Source organism: Xenia sp. Carnegie-2017, unplaced genomic scaffold (assembly GCF_021976095.1).
Source record: "Xenia sp. Carnegie-2017 unplaced genomic scaffold, XeniaSp_v1 HiC_scaffold_21, whole genome shotgun sequence".
NCBI lineage: Eukaryota > Metazoa > Cnidaria > Anthozoa > Malacalcyonacea > Xeniidae > Xenia > Xenia sp. Carnegie-2017.
Genome location: NW_025813484.1, coordinates 3,533,596 through 3,556,169, shown reverse-complemented (window position 1 = coordinate 3,556,169; position 22,574 = coordinate 3,533,596). Strand labels below are relative to the sequence as shown.

Genomic DNA, 22,574 nt, shown 5'->3' with positions numbered 1-22,574 from the left:
TAGCCTTCACCATTCTAATGTTTTAAGTTGAACTTTTGCAGAAAGAATGCCTGCAAAAAAAATGGATGCGGAATGAGCTCAAGCTGGAGAAAGAATTAGAATTGCATTGTTGTTTGGGAAAATGTTGTCATAACATTTTGAAAACTTACAACCTTTTCTTAAGCGTAATAACTCATTTTATTGAAATTTTCAAACCAGGCTAAACTATTTGTTTTCATTTTAAAGGTTTCGTGAATTTTCAAAGTCGGCGCACAGAGGAATTGCTCAAATAAGTTCTTTGTTGATAAGTATTTAATCATTTCCATTAGCCAAAATGATATAACGCTTCGCTGAATCCCGGCAACAGGGCTCATGTAGTCAGCCCCTAATGGGTGCATCTGAAGGCAGTTCATCAATCAACACTTCTTTTTACAGATCACTTTTGCATTGTGGTATTGATGAACAACTCTTGAAAGTTCGAAAGAATACCGTTTTCGTCAAGAGGGTAGATGTATCTTGTCTCTCGAGGTTTTACTATTTACAATTGCCACATCTATCATTTCATACCTGAAAAAGATTAGACATTGCTATGTACACGATCCTTAAATTCTTGAGTAGGGCTGTAACCGGAATGATCATGACAGAATTTTTTAGTAAGCAACCAAGACAAATTCCCTATGTCTTGTGTGCTTACGCACATATTAAATTTTGGGAAAACGTGCATTTTTAACGTCGCAATTATGTAGAGGGTTTCACCTACGACAAATTTAGGATTTCGTGTTCTTTCTCAAGGAGGAATCATTTCAACTCTTCATGATTATGAAGTGGGAAATGATAACGACAAAATATGGCTTTTATTGATAATTTTTAACGAGCAGTTACTACAACAGATCTTTGAACTATTGTTTGGGAACTAAAGACAATTAAAGCCAATCAGCGTTAGCAGAATCTTATTTCCTGTTATCAACTAGATAAATTTAATTGTTTGCCTTTTGACCTCCGCGTTGAAAATCCAAAACGCTAAAGAATTGATAATTACAACTTGCAGTCACGGAAGAAATTTTCGTAAAATTATTTCTAAGGGTGAAGAATCCACGATTTCAAAACAGTCTTTTCCTCAAAAAAAAGCGCGATGCTGTCGTCAACGGCGTTTGCAAAGTTGCATCTGATGTTTTGCATAGTTAAAATATATTTGAATGCTAATTCCTGTTGATTTTTCTTGTAACCACTGATTCATACGAGCGTTCACTTTATGTATTCATTGCATGGGGTAGTTTACCTCTGAATTACATCGTATCGACATTCAGCATGTAGAAGAAAATATCTTCAACATCGTGAACACAACCAGATGACTTTTGGTGAAACTGATGACACTTTGACAGAAGAAAGGCACGATACCATACAGTTAAATTTAAACCAACTCAAAGGTTAATGCTAGGGCTCAATTTGTAACCATTATCCTAGCATGATGCGTTTATGAAAGAGCATGGCGAATAACAGATGTTCATGATTATTGTCAAGCACGATAAACGGGAAGCTTGAGACATGTAATCTATCTGTTTGAAAATTTCCCCAAGAATCGCGGTTCAATAACACATCCTTAACAACCCAACACCTCATTTCACAAAAGGCGAGTCAAACAGGACAGCAATTTCAATTATGTTGAGAAAAAATCCACTTCGTTGGTTGAAGTAAATAAGAACCATATAGTACTATTGCAGGACCCGCATACAACCTATATTCGCAATGGTACACGCTACTGTCTTCTTTTTGGTGGTAAACTGTGAAAACGTCATGAGTTATAAGATGGTGGCTTAAAAATAGCGTCGTATCTGTTTTGGAAATCTTCGATATTTATAATGCTAGTATTCGAACTTAAATATTTTTCTCACAGTTCTTAACGATTAAATCACGAGAAGCATTTCAAAGCTGCGATACTACAGAGCTCGCTAAAAATGGCGATGATCAAGATTTCACTTGTTCCGACTCTGTGATAAAATGGAAATTCTCTTCATACCCGCTCCCACGCATTCTCAAATATCATTGCGATTTTTTTTTTTTTTAATGAAACCTCGCGACGCGGACATGTTCAAATCTCGTTATGTCACGGTAATTAGCCTGAAATAGAACTGATTACAAGATATCTCCCGAGATTATCAATATCAGGAAAGTAATTGCAAGAAGGAAGAAAAATATTTCGCAGTTAGTGATCAGGCTGCAAGTTCCATTCGGAACAGATCGCGATCGTCGGCGCACGCTCCCTCATCAATAGCTCCATGGATAATAGCATTATAAAAACGACGAACGTTTATATGTCAACGGTCATTACACTTCATAAACCACTGTCTTCAACTCTCTGTGGTCGTTAAATTGCGGTGAACGAAACTTATCTTGTAGGAGATAGCGATGATTGTCATACTTCGAAATAAGTTCCCTCCTGTTGCTGTCGTTTCACAAACATCAGTTGTATACACATACATATAATTAGCTAGTTATACAAAATACAGTTTCTTTAATTGTATTTGATTATTTGTTTATACTTCCAACGTGCTTCGTGACCATTATTATAGACCCTCGTCTGTTATCATACATTTCAGCTGGCGGTCTTCATCAAAGCGAGGATTTAACTCTATATTTAGTATGCTTGCTATGCAGCTGTGCTTTCGTTTTCCTTATTCGTAGCGCTGATTTCTTTTTTTTGAAATGGGCTGCAAATTTAAAACGATCAGACCCACACGACAGTCGTAGTGGCAGAAGATATGCGACAAAGCACTGAGATAATTGATATTCGCTAATGACCAAGCGCTCGAAGGATACACTTGACTCGTCAAAATTGGGTGGTCATTCTTGGCCAGGTAATGTGATATTTAATCATAGAGGACACAGAACGCTAACTTATTCACTGAAAACATCAGGATGAGTTGGTAAGAGGTGTGTGACTGAATTGTTAGAAATCTACACTCCATCCATTTTTAACATCAATGACAAGTTAAATCGTCAAGCGAGTAATTGCGTTGCACATTGTATTCATTTAATTAGCTCACATGCAAACAGGTTCACAATAACCCAGACCGTTGCACGTTTACAATAGAAAAATCATGAAGAATTTCTGATTTTTGTTGGCAGTGTGACTGCCTATTCGGCCTACGTAAGAGATGCTACGCCTTATAAAGAAACACGTTCACACAAAAGATTTTCTGAATAGGCAAAATCATAACTGACCGCTGTGCATCGAATCCTCACAAAAGCATTTGTATTCTGTTTTGAAACACTTCACAGTGCAAATGCTTTATAAGAGCATTAAGAGATTGGAGTCATGCGGAGTAAGGGGGCGGGCAATCTTTCTGTAATTCACTTAATAACTCTTCTACATGACAACCGTCTGCTTTATTTGTCAAGCTTGTCGTATGCGTGTACGAGATGCCGACTCTGTTAAGCTTCATTACGGTAGCGAATTTGGTAGCAAGCTTGGTGAGATAACGTCCCTCTTGAGGCCTTAAGTGTATGGTCATCGTCTTCCATTGCTCGAAAAGAATCGACGAAGAAAATGCGACGAAGGAGAAGCGCCATGGTCTTGCAGCATTCGAATGTGGTGCGCGTGGTTGTGTTGGGAAAGAAAGGTGTGGGAAAATCAGGTGAAAATTGAATAAACGAAAATGTTGTAGTAAATGTCCTTAAAGTATGATTCATTTCGTCATGGAAGAATTAACGATGTTATCTATGTTTCCTTGACAGTACTGTAATCTGAATTCATTCATCATTTCGTCTGGCAGAATATCGTGCAATAAACACCTTAATAGCTGTCAGTAGTTTTTGTTTTGCTGCCAATTCTCACTGAGAACGCTTTGCTCCCTTATCATAGATGCGTGATGGTTACGAACGTAACGTCGAGTCTAACAATAAATTAGGACTGTTGGGAAAAAATATAATTCCCAAGAATGAACGCTGTGTATATCAAAGTACAAAATTCTTGTACATTCGTTTTCTGAAGTGCGAAAAACGGTTGCATGCTGGCTTTAACAAGACGAAATAATCAAATAAACTTCATGACAATTGACAAAAATTTTAATGCTTATCCAAAAATTTTAACGACCTTTCATTAATATTTTTTTCGTGTCGCCAAATCAAACATCCAACTCATTCCATGTTTTTATAGCCTTGACCGTCCGGTTTATGACCAAACGTTACATCGGAGAGTACGATAGCAGCAATGGTAAGTTGAATATATTCTCTTTAAAAATTGGCCAGGCTTTTGCTTGGGAACGTAGTCTCCTTGTAAAATTCGATGTGCCGCGATGAATAGACTCACTACATGAGCAGGGCTTCAAAATCACTCCAATAAATATATTGCTTCATTTAAATTGTTTTGCAAAAATCTCCCCTTCGATGAAGAAACGAGTTGTCATTGATTAGTGAATGCTTTTCACGATGTCTGTGTTGCACTCGGAGAATGCAAGGGCGAGTTAGCTGCTAGAATACAGGCGTAGACGTTTCTCGATGTAGTCGTCAAGGAAATAGATTCGGAATCTCTGTTATGCGATGCTTGAAGAATGCATATTTTCTCAAAATTTGATGTATAAATATAGTCAAGGTTGTCGCGCTAAATCCGACTATAGACCATTTGACAATTAAATCGCGATAATTAGTGTGGCATTTGAGCAGTTTATGCGCCAGCCAGACGAATAAGCTTTTCTCCTTCTCTCCGACTGGATTCATGCTGTGTTTAACGCAAGAAAACATAGTTCGAAAGAGTACATTCTATCTTTTATCTCACAACTATTGTCAAATTCTCAAGAAAAATATTCAGAAAACGGTTCTTGCTAGCACTTTGACACACACAACTTCGATATTTTATAGAGGTATTTCATTGAGGCAATTCACGCTAAATTTCTGACATACATTGTGACACATCTTTGGTGTTGCCTCGTCAATGAAGCTCGACAGTCTTGGAATTTTATCATTGACAGACTGCCAATTGAAGCGAGGGGGTGAACATAAAATATTACTCACGAAAGACAAAAATCTCCTCCACAGGAAATGTTACTGCAATTGATCAATCGTCGTGTGAAGATAAATTTTGTTTTCCCTTTCATGTCGTTAGTCGAGAAAAATCCATGGCTTATCACATGACATAAAATAGATTTTGTCATCATACCGACCGATAGCAATAAAGTTAATGATTTTTCGTGATTCCACACGAAAGCCGACGAAGTAACTAACTATCGACGACAAGTAAAAACGGTCACTTCCGAAGATGTAGATTAAAACATTTTTGCTTGACATCCTACATTATAAGACCTCCGTCACGTCTGAGCCTCTTTTCTTCGCTCCGCCAAATCGCATTGATTTTAATGTACACGCACAAAAAAACATAGTAAAATGGTTAAAAAAAGACCTCGACTTCACGATACTTCAAGTAACCAAAAATCTTATCGATGTTCATAGCCGCTAATGACCTCGATCCAAATTAAGTCTTACGTTGTTATGTAACTTCTAGATGAAACTTGGAAACACATCGCGATGATAGACGAAGAACATGTACCCCTGGAGATTAACGATACGACCGGATTGGTAGGAGACGAATTTAAGTTTGTGTAGAATCGATCGCGGCTCTTTCTTTCAAATAAAGTTCAGTTCGGATTGCAGGCTTTTACTGTTGCAACTACTCTAACATTGTTCGGAGAAACAAAAAACGTAGATTCTTAAGTCTGGCTCGCACGAGCAAATAAGCCACAAAAACAACAACAAACAGTTGACGTCAGTTATGTATAAACACAAGCATAAACAATCGAAAGAGGACATTGACATTACTGTGTGAACAGACGTACAATTTAAAATTTCAGCAAAACTCTCGAAGCATTAAAAAGATTGAATGCGCACGCTTATGTCAATTTCGTTTATGCTTATTTTAGACCGAGCGTGAAGTGAACCAGTTGCGTAGCTGGCGTCGATAACTGGCGGGTGGTGGGGGTGGCAATATTCATACATGAACTTAATGCAGCTGAAGATCAATGTATATGAATGTTTCCCCTTCCCTCCCCCCTGCTGAGCTGGCAACGCAACTGTGTGAACCAGTCTTTAACTAAACATAAATACTTAGAAAACAGACATGACTGACTGGCTTGAAAAAAACTTACGCGACATCGACAAATTCTTCATTTGCAACTAATCTTTTGGTATTCACCAAACCATAAAATTCGCCCACGCCAGCTGGAGTCATTGGCTGGAGTCCACAATAGCATTGATAAAGTATTATTTTCTATTCGACCTCCAACATGGCTGACGTGAAGATAATGCATACACTGTACATAATCAGGTTCACCGGAAGATGGAACAGAGACGCGTTTTGCCACGGGCCCTCAACCAATAGCGCCCCTGATTTCTTGAGAAGACCTAAAAAAGTCGAGACAATTATAGTTATCATGACACTTTGCGCACAATCCATGTTTTGGTTATCAATGTTTAAAATGATGACATGACAGGACGTTGGGATAATTATGCCCCGGGCTCCACTTTTTCGCCTCGGTTGCTCGGCACCTGACACACAACCTTACAGGTATTTCATGAAATATTATTTATCTGACATTGAGCTATTTCGAATACTGTAGTGCTCAGAGGAGAATCTCGACGTGTACGTCCGATGTGGTGATATCTTCATTATCATGTACTCAATCACTGATCGAGAATCCCTGGAGCATGCGCGCTACCTCGGAGAATCAGTTCAACGTAAAAAACCTGATGCGGCGGACAATATCGTGTTGGTGGGGACTAAAACCGACTTGGAGCATTTACGTCGCGTCGACGTTCACTCGGCTCGGGAGACTGCGAACGAACTTCAGTGCCCGTTTCACGAGATTTCGATAAGCGAAGGTTACGAACAAGTTGAAAGATTGTTCGAGGAGTTGCTGCGTAAGTTTTGCGGGAAATTCGTCGGACAAAAGACCGCGGTCAGATCGATTCTCAAAAAGAAACAGAAAAACAAGGATAATTTGAACAAGTTGTCGATGGGAAGGAAGAAAAGCATCTATAACAGCGCTCCTGTAGTGGAGTAGTTGCACGTGATCAATTCCTTTTTTCCTAAATACCCAATCATCTTTCAATGTTTTTGTACAGTATACAACAACACATACATGTATATATTGTAACATTAGCTTGTCGTGCGATCATTAGTTGAAAATTGTCAACAAGATATGGAAAGGAGCTGTTCCTCACACACGTCACATAAAAGTCAATCTTTGTCAACCTCGCACCAAGGGCCTTTCCGAATTGGGTGAATGGAAAAGGCCCTGGGTACGAGCTCTGTTCCACAACACGGCTAGTTGCTAAGACTCTAAAACTAAAATTATCTACTTTCCCTGCTATTTTTACATGACCTTTAAACCATTTGTTTTTCGTTAGGTTGGCATGAAAGATGAGAGATTTATCGATCAACAAGTGAAATAAAACGCGTTTGCTTCTAGTAGCGAAAAACAACCAAATGTTTTGAACGAGGCCGAAATGCGTGCGCAGCTGACGACTTTCAGTTGTGGGTGGAGTTTGGCTTTACGTTAAACTAATATAAAAAATCATTATTTCGTGGGCGAAATGACAACAAACATCGGGTTGGCATGTTAAAATAATTAACTAATAGTGCCCTCGTAACCTCGCTTGTTGTATGTTAATCCATTATAAACTTTCTCCACGCTCTGTAGGAGAACATGTCAAATGCGTGAGTATGTTCGCAGTACTCCCCCAAAGCAAGGAACGGGCACACCTGCGGTTTATAATAAGATCTAAGTTTTTGTTTTGCCTCGTCATAAACAAAACCGTCTGTCAATCGTGAAATATCAGTAATAATCAACCACGAGCGCACGGGCCAACAAGCATTAAAAGGGAGGAGAGCAGACAGAAATTTCTTGAATAACACCTCGAAGTGTTGAACTTAGAACGGATTAACGCATATTTTTTGGTATTTTGGGGTTTTTTTTGGAGTGGGGGGAGGGTCGGGGAGATGGGATAGTGCTGTCCTTCTGTCTATACGTGATAACAACACAGACACACGCGGTGAACAACAACGTAATAAACGTTCAACGTTGGTTGATCCTATCATATTCATTCGATCAAGTGATGATTTACGATCTGCAGCTAATTGATTAAACAGCAAACCTTTATTTACTCTTGGCACTTCACGCACATCAACAAACGACGGCCGACCGTTCTGGAAATAGGTGTAACGAGAGAACGACTTGCGGACTTGTTGGTAGCAAAACAAACGAATGTCGAAGACCAAAAAACGCGCGAATTCGGCACCCAAACATTTGAATGTGATACTGCTTGGTCAGGATGGCGTTGGAAAGTCAGGTTGGTTATATACACTGTGTTTAGACGCGTGTTTGTTTTATTAATGAACGAACGAGCGATAGCATAAATTTCTGGAACTTGTTTCACCCTTGATCGGTTGTTATCAGACCGCTTGTGCACAAGGGGATATGGACGAGCATTCCGAGATTAGAAATACCTTTTTCTGAATTCTGATGTGAATACAATATACATGTTCTTGTCGTGGTGGATGGTGTGGGAATTTCATTACCATATCACTTCTTGAAGCTGATTACTTGGAGCGACTCGTGCCAGATGGTTCACTTGAAGACTGAGGCCCCGTTTACACTATACCGGATTGTTATCGTAGCAGGTTGAATATTCTTTGTATTAAAAGGCAATGAAATTGTTCAACGTCAGAAACATAATCAAATAGAATAAATCTATCAGCTTAATAAGCTTTTACTCCGAACAGTTACACCCATAAAGCAAATGAAGATGTCGTGACCAGCGAATCGGGTATAGTGTAAACGCAGCATGAATGTAATATCAAGAACTGAAGAATTGCTCGCACGCGAGGTTGAAACCGGCGAGCCAGGAATAACTCGCTTCGTGTAATTATAGTGAACTAAATTCGGAAATCATAGTTTTTTTTCATCATGAGAGACGTGTGCAGATTGCCGTCAGTCAGTTAAGATGGAAAACCCGTTTATCCTTTCTAAATTCTAACGACCTGGCTTTGCCATTTCTGTGTTGCGAAATAAAAGAAAATTGTAGTCATTTGTGTCATTGAACCGTTTGCACACTTCACCCTAGGTCAATGGCCTATTATACCGAAACTAATTTTTTTTTTTTGCTAAGCGTTCACAGTCCGCTTAAAGACAAGACGTTACATTTCGGAATATAGCAATATCGGTGAGGTTATGAAACATATAAATGCTATAAGCTTACAGCAATATACAATTACCATTTTAATACTTGCAGAGGACAGCTACAGCCATTGTATTGAAAACGAGGGGGAACATGTCTCGCTGACCATAACAGACACCGCGGGAACGGTAAGTATGTTTTTCCTCTTGGAAAGATTTTGGTAGACTAAAAAAACAGGTTCGAACCTCTCTCCTCTCTAGAAATCCGACAGAGATTTGGAAAACTATCTGGTCGCAGGCGACCTCTACATTATCATGTATTCTATCACAAATCGTTCATCTTTTGAAGAATCGCGCAGGCTTGCGAGCTTCTTGCGTGAAAACAACAGGGGTTGTCAGTTAGAGATTGCCCTAGTGGGAAACAAAACAGATCTCGAGCACTTGAGAGAAATCTCGGAAAGCGAGGGAACGTCTCTATCTCAAGAGACGAGATGTCGATTCTACGAAATTTCGGTCGCGAGAAATGCCGTGGACGTGGAGTTTTTGATGAGCGACGTACTCAAAAGTTTTCAAAAAGTCCCCGACGTCAGATCGGCGAGCAGAGCTTCGTTGACCAAGGTGAAAGAAAATTTAACGCGCAACAAACCTTTCAGGTCGTTAAAGAGGCGAATGTCAATATCTTGACGAAGAAATGACAGATTACATGGGGAAATATGTAGGAACTCGACGCCCACTTCACATACACTTGCCTGAATTGTGGACGATCCTTAAAATCGTCGGGCCTTAAGAAGCTATAATCACCAGCATATTGTTACGAATTCGACAAAACTGGAACAGTGCCTAATATTGACGAAAGTCGCAAAAGAACTACTTTTGGCCTCGAAAATAAATTCGATTTATGTATATATTTCCTTTTTTTGTGCTTTGAAAATATGAATATTGACCGTTTCATCGAAGTGTAGTTTCGTTACAATGAATTTCCCCCTTAACATTTCGAAAAAATCCTCGTCACGTTTATATCGTAGTCTACAAGATAAAAGTACCACCGTTTTGTCATCGCTCAATTCTTCGATCGTTCGAAGTAAGAGAGAAAACGTCTCCTCGATGTACACTATGTCGGCACCGATAATGAAGTCGAATGGCGGATCAAATCGCGAAACACCTTGTCCCCATTCGAGTTCCGCCACCTCGATTTTCGTTGATTCACGCGTGTTTTTATGAACGTTCTGTATTGTCAAATCCAGAGCTGACCTTCGGTCCGTAATAACAACATCCGCTCCCAAATAACTCGCGACAATTCCTACCAGTCCAGTCCCTGTAGGACGGGAATTACTTCAAAGTCAAATTGTTCAATTAAAAGACCTCATTCTTAGCACGTGATTCTTAACTGAATCCACCTTTCCGACGGTAATCACACATGTTTAAGAAATACGACATCAAATTACAAAATTCGAACAATCAAATGGTCGCACATAGTATTGTACATGTAAAATAGTGGCAATAAAATAGAGAGAAGATGCTCTTGGGGCATTTGTTAATCTTATTTTAGAAATCCAGTACGACTAATTATAAAGGCAGAAGGTGTAAGAGTGAATAAAAACCATTTTCCGTTTGATATGCATTTGTCAAAACAGCATGCCAAGACAAAGAGCATGCCAAAAATATTTAATTGGAAATTTGCTAAGCGCATATTCAAGCACTAATTTCAGAGGTCGCTCCAAAAATTAATTGAGAATTAATCTGCGCATGCGTAGTAAACTCCACTAACTCTCCAAGTTCATGGTCATGGCAACGACCAGCGGTAGGTATTCGTACCGACTATGGAGTAATTAGCTCGCTCAGTCACAAATTTTCAAATAAATCACCTGCCCATGCGCAGTCATCTTGAGCATGCGCAGTCGACTTGACCAGCTGCCCAAGTTCATGATCATGGCAACAAACAACTGCATCTACTAGCACCGATTTTGAAGTAAATAGCATGCTTAGTAACAATTTAATAGAGAAATCATATGCGCATGCGCAGTCTTATTTAAAATGCGCAGTCGATTTGACCAGCTGCCCAAGTTTATGGAAATGGCAACGACCAACTGCATCCACTAGCACCGATTTTAAAGTAACTAACATGCTTAGTAACAATATAATAGAGAAATCATCTGCGCAAGCTCGAGCGCATGCGCAGTTCACTGGAATAATAGTTCATAGTCATGGCAACGACTAACTATAAGTACTTGCACTACATTTGTGGCAATTGGCTCTCTTAGTCGCAAAATATCAAAGAAATAATCTGAGCATGCGCACTAGTGACTTTGATCATACCACAACTTTCGTAAGCCTTTGAATTTTTGTATATATATATAAATAAATAAATATATATATATAAATATATAAATTTTGTATATATATACTTCATATAGTAGATGTCAACTAGCAGTGGAAGCTGGGTGCGATTAGGTATGCAGTGGCTTAGGGGCCCACACTTCGGTGGCGACCGCACTCTCCCTGCGTACCCCGAGCAAAGCCTATCGCAGGTGATCTCGGGGTCTGATGGGCGGAAACTGGCTATTGCATCTCCCAAGTAGGATAGCGTGGAGGGGCCGAAATCTCCTACCGAAACGTTAACATGCGGCGTTCTAGTGCCTTGAGATTAAGAAGGTATCGGGAAGCATGGACCGAAAACGGGGTTTTTTGCTTTCGAATTTTATCTTTTTAAAAATAAACCAAGCAATGCTTCGAATTAATTTCTTCTGAAACTGTCCCTTTTTATGACAATTATAATTCAAGGCAACCTTAAACATGTTTTTTACAATTCTTATTGGTTTATATCTTTCTGCTTTAACTCTCATTTACTGTTTCTCATGTATCACGAGCAAACCATACAAGGGCTTCATGGCAAACAAGAATTATCTGGTTCCCTTAATTGACATGCGATGTTCTAGTGCTCAACTATCTCGGGGTATCGGGAGGCATGGACCGAAAACGGGATTTCTTGTTTTCAAAATTTGTCTTTTATCTTTTCAAGAATTCTTCTCATAAAAGAAATTAGAACGTCCAAGGATACTGCAGAGGTTCAAACAGCTTCTGCTTTTTTGACTTTTTTCACTCTAAGCATGTTTAACGTTTTTTAGTCGTTATCTTTTACAACGTAACTTTCTTATAACTCTCTCGTTATGAACGAAAGCCTCCTTATACAATGTAACTCTCTCATCATGAACGATAGTATCCATGGGCTTCGTGGAAAAAGAGATTATGTACTTTTTATAATAGCTTTTACAAACATAGCATTTAATAAGCCAAGCCATTTGTATCGTCTAAATTGAACCCTTATGTCATAAATTTTTAATTCATTTTGGATAGTAAATTCCTTTTTATCTTACAATAGTTTCATGATTTAATCCTGAAAGTAACTTCATTTCTCCAGTAACTTTGCGAAAAAACAGTACACTTCAGATTCAAAGAAGTATGTAGTTTGCACTTCGTTGTAAGAAACCACCCTACCAAAGAATATCCGATTATTGATGCATTGAGCGAAGAAAATTGCAAGTCATGGAATTTTTTTAAATGTTATTTTTATATTTATGATTCGATGTATCACGAGATTCCAGATGAGATTTATGACTGCCTTTGAATACAATTAACACATATTCATAATAAGATAATGTTTTATGTTATCATTTAGCGTCATCGTAATTTTATAGCTATAGTTTAAAATTTCATTTTTACGTATATAACTTGTAAATGAATCAGAAAAGCAAGTTTTAGGGAGATTTTATCTATCAATAATAATAATAGTGATTAGTGATTATAAGACAGCAAATCCAAACATGTAATAAAAATAACAGTTCAAAAATTTGCATGGGTAGCTTTTTTGCATTTCATGCAGCTGGAATCGGTCTTAGATATTCTTAAGTCACGATGTAAATCCTTACAAAAAATTCATTAGCTCGACAACATGCCAGTATTCAAGCTTTTCTTCTATAGTTATGCTTTTTTCTAACCCGAAATGGTTAAAGTTTAATGTTATGCCTTCTGTCTTTATAAATAATCGTTCAGAATAACTAGAATCAGATTCACAAATGCCCAAAAACTCAAACGCATCTCCTAACCATTTTATTGTTACTATTCTACATAAACAATACTATGTCTGACCATTTTGTTTGTCCGAATTTTGTAATTTGATCTCGTATTTTTGACACGTGTGTCTACCATCGGAAAGGTGGATTGATGTAATACATTCTAGCAGTTCTAGTGGAGGTATTTTTATAATCTCCACCACTTAAGCCTGAACAAACAAAAACAAAACTAAGACTAACTTTACAGTTTCAAGCCCAATCAACCCGCCTTTATAATCATATTATTATAATGGTGATGTTGTGGGAGGTGCTTATCAGAAAAAGTATCTAATAAAAACTCATGTTTCACTGGGGACGTTTATTAGATACCTGGCATTTATTTTCTGGTCGACGTCTATTGCATTATTTACGGTATGTAATTCACCAAATATCTCTTGTTGCTATGGTGAACATCAGGGACGCCGGAACGGCAAAAGGCAGGAGGGGCAAGCCTTTGTGGAAGGGCACATTAGTGAAATATACTAAAAATAATCTAATACTGATAAACAGCAAAGAGATGTGCTACATGCAATACACTGTACAGAAGCACATGTCCGCAGTGTTGTCGATGAATATTAACGATAATATAACTATCAAACGATGTAACGTCACTAATTTTCAATTTCATATCACTCATGTATTGTATTTTCCAAGGTATTTAATTCTTCTTTCATTTCTCTGTGAAAACTCTTTGGCAATTACGTCCATTTCCACCATACCCATGTGTTGCTTCTGAATGTTGGAGAACATAATATCATTCAGATGATTTCCTTCAGTGTTTGACCGCAGCCATGTTTTAAGACGACGCATTACTGGCACTGTATAATATAATATAATTAGTTTGTGGATCTCTGAGCACCTTTTCTTTGCTGACGGCATGGCATTGAGTATCTCTGCTATTGTTGAAATACGCGTGACTTCTGTTATTTTTTTCTTCTGATCTGCATTGTAAAGCCCAAGAATGGTAGGAAGATCATCAAGCTGCATTCTTAGAACATCTTTATCAATCAAAGAATTGCTCAATCCATCTAAAGATACTCATCTTTCTTTCATAGAGTTAAGTAACAGTTCCTCGATACATTTTATCTGGAAAAGATCGTCTTGTTCAAATCGCGATCCTAGACCTGGGATAATTGCATCAATGGCTTGGTAGTACGACCTTCGCAATAGCGTTATATTTGCACTGAGGCATCTGTGACGTGAAGGCTTTCTGTTATTAACATTTCTTCATTATTCATCCATCTTGGAACTTTTCTTAGTCTAGTGCCAGTGCCAAAATTTTCACTAGATTCCAGTGGAAACGACATCATAACAAGAAAAACTTTCTTAGCGTCATCAAGTGTACGCTCAAACTCTTCTTCGCTTCTCATCTCATGAAGACGTTGCAGGACATGTCTTATTGAAAATAGAGCGTACTCAGCTGAAATATCAACCGCTTGGAGCTCTTTAGAAAGCTTCTTGAGTAAAGCCAATAGCTTTCTTGTCGCGTTTAAATTAAAGATGACGATTAAGGAAGACAGTTGTCGCCTTAATATTCCTCCAATCTTTGCTTTTGTGTCTGCCGAAATGGTAGGATCTTCCTGCATTTTTTCAAGGGTTGCAAGTAGTTCAGCCGATTTCTCGAAGATGACGTCAGCAGCCTTTACTCTTGTTGTCCATCTCGTTGTAGAAAGACTTTGGAGTCGTAGAACTTTGTAATCGTTCATTCCTGTTTCATTTCTAAAATCTGCCTGTATTTCTTCGAACAATAAAATACGTTTTAGATGGGCACCTACGATTGCATACAGGGATTGGCATAAATCCAGTGATGTAGACAATAAATTAGATTGCTTAGCAGCATCCTGTATAATAAGTTCATTGCAGTGAGTGAAACAATGAACATAAATGGCGTTTGGTGCAATATCTTCCTTGAGCTTTCTTGCCAGGGATTTCATTGCCCTATCAAAGCCAATAGCTGCCATTTTGTGACCATCCATGCCACATCTGAGAAGGATATCTTTGGTGTAGTGCAGTAATGCATCAGATGAAAGTCCTTGCGAACATTCATAAATTCCAACAAAATCTTCCGATACTTCGTAATTATCATCACAGGTCCTTACGGAAAAAGACAACTGTTCCTTCTTAGATACGTCTGATGATTCGTCAGCTAGAATTGAAAATGATTCTCTCACTAGAATTTTATTAATCAAATGTCTTCGAGCATTTAATACAATCATCTGTTTCTGCTCGTCCAGGATGTCGTGTGCAGTTACGTATCGGTTCTCGTCAAGTAAAAGTTTGCCATTAATCGCTTTACCAAGATTAAACTGATGAATATTAGATTCAAAATCCGTTCTACCTCTAATCGCTATACGTTGGCGTAAGAGTGTTTTTAATGTTTGAAGATGTGAAATTAACCCTTTCCGTCTTAACTGCTGCATTTCAAGAGAAAGCGAACTGCAGGCTATGCTAATAGACAATTGCCCTTTGTCTGATGTGGCACAAGCTTCTTTATGAGCGTAACTGTTTTCATGTTCGTTGAATTTCTCGCAGCCTTTTTTCCAGTAATCAAATCCAACTTCATAACTGCCAAACATTCCCTTTATCTTAGAGTGAGTTGAACAAATTTCGCAAAAAGCCTTATTTTTTCTCGATTGTACACTAGCCCTTTTTAGTTGTTACATTTAAAGAATGACGTTTCACGGTTAAGTAATCTTTATCTTGGATTAAAAACAATAAATTTTCAACCTGTAGGGCACTTTTGCCCCCCTGCCCATCTCCAGAAAAGGCAAGTGGGGCTGTTGCCCCCCTTGCCCCCCCAGTTCCGGCGTCCCTGGTGAACATGGCAACAACAGAGCGGTGCTCATGAAATGTATACATTACAGACCACAGAGACCAACAGTCATAAAGCAAAATACTGACCTGCACCCAATTCGATCACTCTTTTTCCCGCCAAATCTACACTTGTTCTCTCCAGATATTTTGCCAAAACAAGAGCTGCATCCCAGACAACAGCAGCAACGCCGTTTCTTTCCCATTCTTGATTAATTTTCACTGAGCGACCTGCAAAACTGAACTCCCTCACGTCTGATCTAAAAATCGTGAATAATTTTGGCGGTTCGTAGACTGCAAGGGCCATAGTAGTGTTTCCACTCGAAGTCGAAGATTCGACGTCATCTTTGTTGCTCATTGCGTCAAAAACGATAATTACGAGAGTTATGATAGTCTTTGAAGCAACATACATCAAATAGCATCTATCATTTAATTAAGTTTGAGTTACTTTAAAAAAACAAGCCAATTCAGCAAACTTTTTGAGGTATTATGGTATTAATGTTGTAGGAATGATCATATCTTCATTTAGTATTATGGTATTAATGGCGAAGTCCAATTATGAGTCCTCTGTCACATACGGTCAGCAAATTTTTCAAATCAGCGATACTTCATATTTGGAGCAAAATAACAAAAGGTACCATTTCTACCATTATTTAAGTTCAGCTGGATTAAATGTGCCGAAGAACAGAAGAAGAGCATCTTTATGGCAAGCAAGCTGAAGAAATTATTGGATGTGGCAGTGGATCATACGTTTAAAATAAGGTGAGAATTAGAATTTTTTTCTGCTTTGAAAAAGCTGAAGATATAAACTATAGATTATTTTCAGCTGTCTCGGTTATGTTGCTGGTATCTTGTGGTTTGTCGCTCTGGTGCATCCGCCCATGAACAACCAAACCTATTTCTCTGAGAATGCATTACTTCCTGGGATGGTGGAGACGACCTATCGCTATGGTCGCTCTGAGAGAGATTTAAAAACTGAAATTGAACAAAAAATGAAGAGGTTGGAGGAATTTTGACATAAGTAGTTCCTCTGGCATTGGTGGAGCTCATAATGGCCACTAAAATGCACCGGTTACCAGAAATAGGAGCGCATAAGTCAAAAATAACTGGGGTTGAACAATCTGGAACCAACTTTTGTAGTGTCTTCATGAGTTTCACGGAACCAACTTCTTTCATTTTCTATCAGTTTCTGGACGACTTTTTATGCATATTACTTATAATCTGGGGATTTTAAAGCCTACCACACCCAGCCTAATGTGCACCTTTAACCAGAAATTTTTTGCCATCACTGGCACAATGTAATTAGTGCTGGAAAGTATCTCATTTTTGATGTGATCTCAAATGTGCAAATGGGTATTTCAGGAGTTTGTGAAGATGAATTTTTGCAAAGAAATAATTGATAAAAATGGAAATTTGCTATTTAAAATATATGAAAAGCTCTTGCAGAAAAAATCTCAAGTGTGTAGGGGCTTTGCTTATTGGTTTTGGTTCGATTTTTGGGGAAAAACAACAGACTTGTAATTTTTCAATTAGGCCAATGTTTCTTTGAAAATTTCAAATTCTTTTCAGCGTCAAAGCATCAGTTTCCTTGTCCAACAATGTTTCTTTGATGATATAATGACATCTTTTGTTAAGTAATCGAACAAATTTTTATTTCATATACTTCTAGTGGTCATTTCTTGCAATGGTTGATGGGCAAAATGAACAGCATAGGCCTGGAGGTTTATCATCAGAACTTCACTGTAAATTTACCTCAGGAGCTGCTATCTATGAATGAGGAGATCAATGGTACAAATATTTATGGAATATTGCGTGCACCTCGCACTTCCCGCTCCGAGGCTATCGTTTTCATGATACCATGGAAACAGGGCACCACTGACAGTTATGATGAGCTGGTCTTCATGTTATCTTTGGCAGAGCATTTTAGGAGTGAGTATGATAATGTATGAAGTGATCTTCATAAATATCTTCGGAACCTGATTGTTTTGATTAATTGCTGCTGTTGTACCAATCATTTAGATAACATATATTGGTCAAAAGACATCATATTTCTAATTGTCGATCAGGGAGAAATTGGAGTCCAGTCTTGGTTGGATGAATATCATGGTGTTGTGTCAAAATGTATGTTTTGATGTAATAACTAGTCTCACACCTTGGACTGCAGAGGATTTTGGGGGGATTGGTGGGGTGGTGTGGGAACTCCAAGGTGTGACAAAGCTTAGGATATGTAAGGGAATGCCCACCCTCTGAAGCTCCATTGAAATCAATTGATTGACATGGATTTTAACATGTATTTAGGAATATTAGCCCCCCCCTTGTTTATCAAGCTTGCTATGCCACTAACATCAATTGTCAGATTTAGAGTTGGTCAAAATTGATCATAGAGGTTTATTTTAAATTCAAAGTACTTTTATTACAAAGCTGTTGGTTAGAAATTTCTAAAGAATATGTAAGTTGAAGTACCCCCAATAGGATTCACTCCAAAATAATTTAAAATGGAAATCTATTTTCAGTTGTGTATTCTGACCGACCCTGGATCTTCTAATGGCCACTAAATAGAAACTTGGCAAAAATGCTGAGCAAAGTCGGCCGGCCAAAACACATCATGAGCAATAATCTATTTCTTAAAGAATTTTAATGTGGCTTAACCTCAGAGATCCACCCAGCTCTGCAGTCTCGTATCTCAGTATGAATTCGTTCAAATTATTCATTTGTCATAGATGTAAAATCATCGAGAATGTTCGGCAGGTCGGGTGCGATGCAGGCGGCAATTAACATCGAGTTTCAAAACGAAGAATTCAACGTCATGCAAATTATCGTCGAAAGCTTAAATGGACAACTACCCAACCTGGATTTGGTCAATATGGTTATAAGATTGTGCCAAGGCGAAGGCATTCCGGTTGAATTGAAGAAGTTTGTAAGTGAGGCTAAAGTGTGTTATTTGAATGAAGACGATTGAGTTTAAATCTTTGTTATCAGTGACGTAGGAAGCCCTGCATAGTTGGCACTGCTTTCAGGGTGTTTGCCAGGTTGATACCGCTCCAGTACTGCCACTCGTAGGGGAAAACAAGGAAAATCATAGTAGGGAGTAGTAGGGGGAAACTAAAGTTTTGGTAGGTGAAATGTGCATACACAGAGTGGCAGCACTGTACCGCTCATTAACTGAATAAGATATTTGATCGTAAACGCAGTGAAGTAACTTTCTCTCCAGTTCTTTACTTTTTTGTCGGAAAGCTACATTAGTTACGCGTGATCACAATGAAATCATGCATTCAATGATCTAGAACTGAACAGTTAGTTTCTCATCGGAAAAAAATCAAATCATTCCTGTAGAAGCAGGTGGGAAAATGCCGTGGCCATTTCGTTCGGAAAGAGTCCGTGAAACGGACACTGTAGATGACTTGCCTTGTTAACGTTTTGCTGGCAGGCAGATTTGGTTGGCAGGAAGATTTGGTTGGCGGGAAGATTTGGTTGGCGGGAAGATTTGGTTGGCAGGCAGATTTGGTTGGCGGGAAGATTTGGTTGGCGGAAAGATTTGGTTAGCGGGAAGATTTGGTTGGCAGGCAGATTTGGTTGGCAGACAGACTTAGTCGAGTGCTTTTAGACTACACTAGCAACAATGCTTCACCTCCATTGGGATAAATCTGCCTGCCTGCAAAACGTAAACAGGAGCAAGTCATCTATAGAGGTCAGATAACACCCTGGCTATAAATTTTGATGATGATCTGAAATTTACATATCAGGACCAAAAGTTGCCTGATTTTTTACTGGTTTTATGAGATTACTACGTTTTTGTAGCCCGTGAGCCATTTCTATGACGGTTGGGATGAATTTAGAAGCTCACTAAGCACCATGGTATCTATGATGTACGGTCAAGCTTCGTGCCGTCCCTCCGCAAACCATGGAGTGTTCCCGAAATATGGTATCGAGGCAGTTACATTAAGAGGACTGAAGAAAGATCGCGGTAACTATGTAAGATTTGGAAATTTGGGAAGGTTAGTGGCTAGTTGTGATTGAAAGGGTTTGGACAAATGTACTCTTGAAAGAAGCCATTTTCTAAGGAAACCTATGATATGATTTGTTTGTTAGATCCGTTGAAGGAATGTTTCGTAGTTTGAACAGTCTATTAGAGAAATTTCATCAATCCTTTTTCTTCTATCTATTGTCCTCGACATCCCGTTATGTATCCATCGGTCTCTACATGCCCCCTCTCGCGTGCGTCATGGTTGGTCCCATAGTAACAGCTTTGTCGCTGTGGATGACGTCATTGAAAGAGAAAGGTCGTGTCGTACATACTTGTCTTCAATATACTTCAATATAAATTGGGACTTCATTTTTCATTTTATTTCAGTTAGTACAAACGAAGATAAAATTACGAAAAAGGATGAAGCCAAAGAAACAAAACATGACGAGAGAGAGAAAGTACGTATATAATTTCTAAAAATGCGTGATTAGCAAAGCCAATATTCGATGATGGTTCGTCTCTTTTCTCCAGTTTCCATTTACTCGTCCACCTCAGCATTTTCTTAAAGCGTTTCGTGTCATTCTCGCGGGATATTTCGTTGGTTCTATGGCCTACTTAAGCCCGTGGATACTACAGTATGTTGATGCTACGTCATTTGGCGTCCATCCTTCACATCTTTTTGTCGCTGTTTTGCTTGGAGTAATTGTTCTTGGCTCAGGATTCGTGTTAACATTCAGGTTGGTTGAAAAAGGTCCATTGGTATGACAAAACTTAAATATGTACACATATGTACATTTTTAGATTGACTTGCAGTAATGCACCTTTGTGTCCATTTTTCAGATACACCAGTAATTTTGAAGAAAACGATGTCGCTTTATTAAAGTCTTTTGCATTGGTAATTTTTGTGTGTCAAGTTGGATGTCTGGCGACTGTCAACTTTTCTTTTGCATTTTTTCTCGCAACATTCAGCCTTCCGACGTTTCTCATCGTTCGTTCCACTAAAAACCGGTACGTAGAACAAACAACACGATGCCTGAAATGTGTTGAAATGTCCACTTTTGCTCAAATTGTTTTCTTCTTGTTATAAATATAAATGGGAAATCACAGTGACCAAGGAAGATTGATGATTGAGTAGGCTGAATACATATATACATATTCTACTTAATTAGTTCTATTAAATTTGTGATTGTAATATGAATATATGACTATGGTCCCATCCCAATTATCAATGTTCCCCCCCCCCCAATTAGAAATGTTCCGCCACTCCCACCTAAAATTATCGATGTTCCGCCACCCCCCTATCATCAATGTTCCGCCACCTCCACCCACACCCCAATTATCAATGTTCCGCCACCCCCTATCATCAATGTTCCGCCACCTTACACCTTACACCCCAATTATCAATGTTCCGCCGCCCACAAATAAAAAATTCCTTGACTTCTGTGTTGTGTCTTGTGAAAAGTACGTCCAGGGTGTCTGTTCTATCGACGGAAGTACAATAAACTTGCTTGTTGTTGGGGCTATAGTAGCCAGCGTAATTTTAATGCGTTTCGTAGTAGTTCTGTTGGGGATTTACTAATGTCCGTAAGTAATCATGGGCACAGCTTAGGGAATATACAGAAGGGCACCTTCGCTGTGCAACTGGCTGCTGTTTATTTAATTAGTTTACTGTCTGCCGTAAGCCATTTCATCTTTCCTATTGGTCAGAAATTGCAATTGACTGACTGCCACTATGGTAACCACATGCCCAATACGATGTGCGTGGCACAAAAAATTCAATGGAGTGGCTCTACTGTATGTTCTGTTTACTGTGTCATATGATATCCTCGACCTCGAGGCGAGATATTGATGTGTGTCCCCTTTTCCTATCATATCTTGAACAGGAATAAAATAACGTTTCTTAGTTATATATCGACTTTTAGATACCGTCGTTTTCTTCAAGTGCTGTGTGCCATCGTCACTTCGCCACCGTCCGTCTTGTTTATATTGACGATAGCGTATTGTTATTTTACAACAGCAATTTATGAAGACCAATGGAGCTGTGTTGAGGCGTTGTACACTGATATAGTTTTGCTCTCCTATCGAGACTCGTTCGTATTACTAACGTGGTCTTATAGTGTATTTTTTATGATAATTTATCCGAATTGGACGACTTTCTGGTTCATCGCATGGATGTGAAGAAATACTTGGCTCGTCTTTGCCACTTGTGGCGATCTTAGGTTTCGTTATCAGCTCCGAGAAGCTGGAAAAATAATCGCTAATTTGAATTTAAGTAGTTTAGTTAAAAGAATCGATACACCTTAAAGTACGCATTTATTGCACTCTGTTGGAACTTCGAAGATTTCCCTCCGGGGGTCCGGTGGAATATTTTGGCTTCTATGAAATTCATTACATAACTGAGATGAATGGCCCACGCTGACTGGTTGACGAATTATTTATATCATCTTACTCCTATCGCGAAATTAATTTTTCCCACACTTGAAAATAATAAAATTTAAAAAGAAAGCGCTCTCAATCAAAGATTACTATATCTTTTTGAAGATT

General features: G+C 38.6%; 3 protein-coding genes across 4 annotated transcripts; 2 read left to right on the top strand and 1 right to left on the bottom strand.

Annotated features, from left to right (window-relative positions):
* Nucleotides 1-1,887: 1,887 nt before the first annotated feature.
* On the top strand, nt 1,888-10,097 carry LOC124444537. Its single transcript, XM_046995159.1, has 11 exons — nt 1,888-2,834; nt 3,379-3,614; nt 4,136-4,192; nt 5,477-5,550; nt 6,588-7,030; nt 7,093-7,111; nt 7,378-7,413; nt 8,223-8,319; nt 9,139-9,192; nt 9,262-9,335; nt 9,408-10,097. The coding sequence occupies exons 2-11, from the start codon at nt 3,527-3,529 to the stop codon at nt 9,828-9,830; spliced, it is 1,365 nt and encodes a 454-aa protein (XP_046851115.1). The 5' UTR covers nt 1,888-2,834; nt 3,379-3,526; the 3' UTR covers nt 9,831-10,097.
* LOC124444435 (protein N-lysine methyltransferase METTL21A-like) lies at nt 10,033-16,583 on the bottom strand. 2 transcript variants are annotated; one of them, XM_046995057.1, is made up of 2 exons: nt 16,157-16,583; nt 10,033-10,461 (listed from the first exon to the last, which is right to left on the bottom strand). In XM_046995057.1, the coding sequence occupies exons 1-2, from the start codon at nt 16,476-16,478 to the stop codon at nt 10,043-10,045; spliced, it is 741 nt and encodes a 246-aa protein (XP_046851013.1). In that variant the 5' UTR covers nt 16,479-16,583; the 3' UTR covers nt 10,033-10,042. The 2 variants fall into 2 exon arrangements, with proteins under 2 accessions (XP_046851013.1, XP_046851014.1); XM_046995058.1 differs by lacking the exon at nt 10,033-10,461 and adding an exon at nt 13,160-13,425.
* Nucleotides 16,584-16,688: 105 nt separating this feature from the next.
* Nucleotides 16,689-22,570, top strand: LOC124444434 (glycosylphosphatidylinositol anchor attachment 1 protein-like). Its single transcript, XM_046995056.1, has 11 exons — nt 16,689-16,828; nt 16,893-17,066; nt 17,736-17,995; nt 18,086-18,187; nt 18,787-18,983; nt 19,865-20,061; nt 20,156-20,346; nt 20,418-20,488; nt 20,562-20,767; nt 20,871-21,038; nt 21,953-22,570. Exons 1-11 carry the CDS (start codon nt 16,770-16,772, stop codon nt 22,206-22,208), a joined length of 1,881 nt encoding a protein of 626 aa, XP_046851012.1. The 5' UTR covers nt 16,689-16,769; the 3' UTR covers nt 22,209-22,570.
* Nucleotides 22,571-22,574: the final 4 nt, after the last annotated feature.